The following is a 6,916-nucleotide window of genomic DNA, read 5'->3' on the forward strand; positions in this document are numbered from 1 at the left end:
ATAACAGGGTTTTATTTCCCGGGTCCTTTTCTCTTAGGTATGAGACACATTTGCTCTGATCGCATGGCTTTAAAAATTGTAATTGTAATGTGTATACCAAGTGTAAGTGTAGCTCACATTTTTTACTCGTCTGTAGGTTCCATTATAGTAACACCACACATTTAAATCTTAAACGTGTTTAATCTTATAGTTTTATACATTTATTGTTTTTATTTTTATATTTGCATTGCATTTACATGTATGTTTTATTTCTATTTTTATTTAAATATAACACTATTTTACTGACTTAGATTTATTTGTGCACTAATAAGATGTGTTTGTGATGTTTGTGAATTGCTGCTGTAACACTGCAATAAATAAAGTTATCAATCAATTCATCAATTCTACTCACTTATTTGTACTCATTCAAAGCATGTTGTAATAAACAACACGACCAAATTTGATTTAATCAGATTTAGACTGTTTATTTTTTAATCTTTGGTGCATTATCAGTGAGCAGAACAGAATAAATGATGTATCGATGATTTCAGTCGTTCTTCTCAGCTCTGAATTTCCATCCAGTTTATGAAGCGATCTGAAATCAGAACAGAAAAAAAACATTAAAATTAATAAATGTTAAAGAGTGCTTAATGTTATTTGAATTCATTGTTCAACATAACAGCAACACATCTTTTATTAAGTTGATAATATAAACATGATCATGCACTAGTGTGACAGTCCAGGGTAAAATGATTCATCTGTAAACTGCTGTAATTTATGCTGCTGCGCTGGTGACATCCAGCGTAATTAAACGTAACGTGTGGCCACGATGTTATAAGGAGTAAAAACGAGGTAATGTAGTCGTGGTCACGACCTGGCATGGCGACGAGATTCGCAGAGATGATAGAACCTGGTTTGGGTTCAAACTCGGAGCATTTTCTCATAAAAAGCCGAGCCCACATGAATCACTCGAGAGCAAATATCAGATTCTGTATGATTTATGTTAGCTGTGGTTTAAAATTAAAGGTTGTTGTTGCCACGCCCGACCTCACAAGTTGTGTCCACACATTAGGAGCTTGTTGCTACACTGTGGCCACGTGCTATTTTTATTTATATGCAGAAATCTAACATAATAAAAGTATAATCAAAAGTAAATATTCATCTAGAGTTTAGGTTTTATCTTAGTACCCTTTTTACAGCCAAAAGTATTTGGACACCAGACCATGAGCTTTGTGGGAATTTGTGCCTATTCAGTCAAAAGATGACAGCATTTGAATAGCTGGGTGCCATGTTAGTCAAGAAAGTCTCAGTTGATGTTCCGGTTCATTCCAGAGCTGTTCAGTGAGGCTGAGGTCAGGGCTCTGTGCAGAACACTGTTTCTTGGTTTTTAAATAAGCTTTTCTTCATGTCTTTATAGACTTTGATTTTTATACAGGGGTAAGTCATGCTGGAACAGGAAAGGGCCTTCCCTACACTGTTGCTGCAAAGTTGGAAGCACATAATTTCCTTAATTTCCCTAAAAGGGGTGTCCCAATACTTTAGACTACATAGTGTACTGTAAGTATAAACAGGTCTGTAGCATAACATTTCAGATCTGTGTAGTCGAGTTGCTCCACTTACGCTGTTGATCCAGCTGCTGTAGGCGGAGACGCGGGTGAAGACGGTGGGTTTCTTTGTAGTGTTGCAGCCCAGAGAGGAAACGAAGCTGGTCACACCGTGAACAACGTACTGTCCATTGACCTGGCAGTTCAGGGGGCCGCCGGAGTCACCCTAAAATAAAAAAAGAATCGTTACTTTACTGTTTTACTTACTATAATAATAATATTTAACAAGAATCACTCAACATTTGTTTTTTTGTGTGTTAGTTATAATCAGAACATGAAATGAACAAGTAGACACATTTAGAATAGGTGCATTTTGTATTGTGGTCAATTTTAATGGCAAATTGCTCATTTAAATAGAAAAACAAAGGTAAATTATGACAAAAAACACAAAAAGCTTATTTAGAGTAAAGTTAGTGTAAATGACTGCTCTATTTAAAGGAAAACACAGTTACTGATAATCTGCATGTGCTGTTATTTGAAGGCCAAAAATGTTTCCATTTGATTCATGACTATTTCACAATTCTCTTAACTAAACGACAGACAATATGCATGGATTTTATACAGACCTGGCATCCGGACAGACTGCTGCCTCCAGCACACACCATGGTGGTCTTGACTGTGCTGCCCCACCAGCCGCTGCTGGAGCAGGTCTGATGGTCCACCACGGGCAGGTAAGCCTGCTTCAGCTTAGCAGAGAGCTGACCACCAGCTACAAACACAAACACACACATTAACAACCAAACCAACGGGGATTAATAATGAAAGTTCTGGAGCAAACGTAAAGCCAAGCCGAGCCGAGAAAACCTGGAGAATAATCCAGAAACCCTCTTAGCAGCCTTAGAATTCCAGAAACTTGTGACCTTCTAAAGTGTTTTGGGGGAACTAAAACGTTATGGAACCTTCTGAGATACCAAAGAACTCAACTCTCTAGAATTTAAATTTTTACATGTACATTTTCAGCATACGCTTCTATCCAAAGTGACTTACAGTCTAAGCAATTGAGGGTTAAGGGCCTTGCTTAAGGGCCCAACATTGAATACTTTGTTCAGTACCTTAATCTACTGGGCTACAACTGCCCAACTGGCCTCATGAGCAATGGATGTGGCAGAAACAATTAAATTTAATCATTAACAGTGGCGTCCACATACTTTTGCCCATGTAATGTATGTGCTAGATGTTCTGGCCTCTACAGTCGTGAAAATATGAATTGTATTGTAGTTCTTAAAGAGACACCAGGGTTTTAAAATACTTTAACGAGAACTGAATCAAACGGTAAGCCTATTTCACCTTTTGACTAAACTAAACAGATCAAGGCTGATCCGGACTAGAACCAAGTAATCTGGCTAAAATAGCTGGTGTGCGATTGGCTCTCACTCACTCTGAGTTCTGCCCCAGCCGGTGATGTAACAGGGGTTGTTGTTGGGCAGGACCTGGCCGGATGGGGGCAGAGCTGCCAGCTGTACGTATGAGTTGAGGGAGGCATCGGAAGACAGGCGCAGCAGAGCGATATCATACCTGAGAGCGACCAGAAACAGAGAAGGTTTGACTACAGGATAATTCATCCTTCCACTGACGACTGTGCAACATCTACACAAGATAACATCTACATGTGATAAACACGTCCAGGTCGTCTTACCCTCCAGCCACGTTGTTGCTGTTCCACTGAGGGTGGATGTAGACAGCGCTGACGCTCATGTACTGCTCCTTACCCTCGTGGTTGTAAATATCGTGATCTCCCAGCACCACACGCCATGTCCTCTGGCTGCACAAATACAACATCATCAACATCATCGATAAATAAAAGCACTTTATTAAAAAATCTGAAAATACAAAATGTGTTTCATATTTCTGCACAAATGGAGAGTTCGAGTTGGAAAATATGAATCTGTGGTGCTACCTGCCTGGCCAGGTGCTCAACAGATACAGTGAACAGGCTGGGGTATAGGGTTTGTTCTTATTGATGCTGCAATAGTGACCTCTAGTGTCTGGTTAAGGTACTGGCTTGAGTAGTGGAGGAATAGGGATCCTCTGTACACAGCTGGGCAGTGACTGCGCACATGTTGGATGGGTGCAAGTCACAAAGGAACTGTAGTGGGAAATGAACAGCACATCTGACAGTAAAGGCCTTACAGTAAGAAGGGCCTGGGTTTAAATCCCAGCACCCTTTCTGTTGGGAGTTTGCATGTTCTCCCTGTGACCATGTTAGTTTCCTCCAGATGCAGTCAGGTCAACCGGAGTTGCTACAAATCGCCGTAAGCATGAGTGTGATGGACATGTGACCTGTGCATGTGTTTACCACCCTGATGTACTGACCTGTCGACACAGTGGGCAGCGGTCATCACCCAGCGCCTCTTGATGAGAGTTCCTCCACATGTGTGATAGTAGGAACCGCCGCTCAGGTACTGCAGTGAGATCTGATACGGACAAACAGAAAAGTGTCTCATTATTAGGGAACATGTAATCATAACAAGCACATAAGGATGCGTCATGTGTGTGTTCGTGTGTCCACATACTTTCGGCAACGTGACATATCAGTAATACACTAAATGACCACAAATATTTGGACATCTCTTGTAATATTTGAATTCATGTGTTTCAGCCACAGCGGCTGCATATATAGAAAATTAAAAGCTTCAACGTTGCAGCAACAGTTTAGGGAAGGTCCAAATCAAGCTCCATAAAGACATGAAGAAAATCTCTGTTTAAATAAAATCCTAGTGCGGCACGGTGGCTCGGTGGGTAGCACTGTTGCCTCACAGCAAGAAGGTCCATGTTTTTGCATGTTCTCCCCGTGTCTGTGTGGGTTTCCTCTGGGAGCTCCGGTTTCATTCCACAGTCCAAAAACATGCAGTCAGGTTAACTGGATACACTGAATTGTCCTGTAGGTGAATAGGTGTGTGTGTGTGTGTGTGTGTGTGTGTGTGTGTGTGTGTGTGTGTCTGCCCTGCGATGGACTTGAGCTGATGAATCTGACGTTAGAGTGACGTTAAAATCCTAATAAATAGTAATAAAAGAATTCACCTGCCAAGGCCAGGAGTTAGCCTGTGCCACCTCACCACCCACCACTCTCTGCGAATGTTCCAGATACCTGGGCTCGGGCATCAGCTCCCCCAGAGCTACACGGACAAACACAAACACGTCAGGCTACACGGCTACTCGGCTACACGTCAGTGCATGTATATAATAGAGGTTATTCTTACCCAGGGCCACCAGCGCACTCAACAACACGATCCTCAACATGACTGCAGTCGATCAGGACTCACATCCTGCTGTACCGTCACGCCACCTTATATACCATCACCGAGAGAGGGACGCCCAGACCCCCGCATCAGGTTTTCCACCCAGGTGTGAACAATCTCACGCTTATCACCCCCCACCAAGGTCACGATAAACCCTGGACAGTTTCTCTCATCAACTTCCAAGAACCAGACTGTCCAGAACAGTCCAGAATACTCTACATGAACAAAAGTATTGGGACACCTCAGCCACAACAGCCGCATAGGAAGGAAATGATATGCTTCAAATTTGCAGCAGCACTTTAGGGAAGGCCCAAATCAAGCTCTATAAAGAAACCCCACTGAACAGCTTTGGAATGAACCGGAACATCGACTAAGGCTTTCTTGACCAACATTACTTGCCACCTATAAAAACGCTGTCATATTTTGACTGAATGGGCACAAATTCCCATACACAGACAAACTTTCTTGTGAGAAAGTCTTGTGAGAAGCCTTCTGATGTTATAGCTGTTTTAACAGAATTTTTTTTTTTAATGAGACGTCCAACAACCTCGCGGTCAGGTGCCCAAATACTTTTGGTCATATAGTGTAGGAACTAGGTGTAAAATCCAGGTCTTTGGACTTGTGGGAGGAAACTGGAGCGAGAAAGGAGAACATGCAAACTTCACACAGAAAGGACCCTGGCTGTCTGACTGGGGAATCAAACCCAGGCCCTTCCTGCTGTGAGGAACAAGCTCATGGTCAGGTGTCCAAATACTTTTGACCATATAGTGGACATACAGTGAAATAGGTGTACATGTAGGAGTTACTAAACCCTTGCCTAAGCACAACGTTATATCGTTAAATTGTATAAAATCAGTTTTATAAAATACTTTATATACACTTATACCTTTGTGGAGAAACTCTATTGTCCTGCACGGATTCAGTGATGGTAAGTGATCACCGACTGAATGGGCTCAAATTCCTACAGACACAATCCGAAATTCTATGAAGGCCGGTATAGACACGAAGGCGCGGACGAGCTCACGGCCAGGTGACCATATAACCGCGGCCGTATAGTGAATAAATAACATGAATTATTTACTAACTGGAACTGAGCCATGACATGTTTCAACATGGCACATTTTCACAACGGATCCAGATTACCGGGCATGTTTATTTTATATACGGCATATTCAGTGAGGATTGTGCACACCTCGGGTTCAGCAATGTATCCAGTGCCTTAATGCAAGATTGGAAAAGATTTATGAAGTGAAAACGATCAGATCTTTGATGAATAAATCCATAAATCGTGATCTACTGAATTCAAACGGTCAGAACAATCACTTCATCAGATCACTCAATCATCACGGCGCATTAGCGACGTAAACGGATCGAAATCTGGACCCGATCAACAGTCCTATCCAAGAGAAAAATGATTTACTGTATTAGAGACTTTATTCATTAAAACAATCGAATGAAAGATTTTCATCCAGATGTTTTAATACCATCAGTTTCATCTTGATTAAATTGCTGGAAGAATGAGCTTTGGCATTACAGTATTACTCTGTTTACCAAATACACGAGGGCAACAGTGGCAAGGAAACACTCCCTTAAAATTACATGATGAAACCTTGAGAGGAACCAGACTCAGCAGGGACCTCCGTCTTTCTTGGGTGGCCTGGAGGAAACTTTAAATAAATAGAATTTACACAAATCATACAAACACAAAATTAAATTAAACTGAAAGTTATAACCAGCAAAAAATAATGTGAGTTGTTCAGTCCAGTCTGTGATGAAGTCCGCTGTAAGTTCTGTACATTTTTGGTGCAAACACGGCAGGTTTCCATCGCATCTAGCAGGAGCAGCATTGTTGGCACTGCAGTCTCGGTTTGCTGTCGTTAACCTCAATAGGGTGAACAGGTTTCCGTCAGAACAACCTCAGGGTAAAACAACAGAAGATGTAGTTACAATGTGAAATCGTTAAGAGTAAAATGTCAGTTGTACAGGGAGTAGCTTTAGACTCCGGCACCCCTGATTATTACAGCATAATAATTATATATTTATAGTATATATTTGGGGTGGGCAGCTCCACTCCCTGAGGTGAGAAGCCAGATG

General features: G+C 41.6%; 1 protein-coding gene across 1 annotated transcript; it reads right to left on the bottom strand.

Moving 5' to 3' along the window:
• Positions 1-438: 438 nt before the first annotated feature.
• cela1.6 (chymotrypsin like elastase family member 1, tandem duplicate 6) lies at positions 439-4,834 on the bottom strand. The gene is made up of 8 exons (XM_062986881.1): positions 4,784-4,834; positions 4,605-4,699; positions 3,897-3,997; positions 3,220-3,345; positions 2,962-3,098; positions 2,150-2,292; positions 1,600-1,749; positions 439-574 (listed from the first exon to the last, which is right to left on the bottom strand). The coding sequence occupies exons 1-8, from the start codon at positions 4,821-4,823 to the stop codon at positions 563-565; spliced, it is 804 nt and encodes a 267-aa protein (XP_062842951.1). The 5' UTR covers positions 4,824-4,834; the 3' UTR covers positions 439-562.
• Positions 4,835-6,916: the final 2,082 nt, after the last annotated feature.

This window comes from Trichomycterus rosablanca, chromosome 24 (genome assembly GCF_030014385.1).
Source record: "Trichomycterus rosablanca isolate fTriRos1 chromosome 24, fTriRos1.hap1, whole genome shotgun sequence".
In the NCBI taxonomy this organism is placed as follows: domain Eukaryota; kingdom Metazoa; phylum Chordata; class Actinopteri; order Siluriformes; family Trichomycteridae; genus Trichomycterus; species Trichomycterus rosablanca.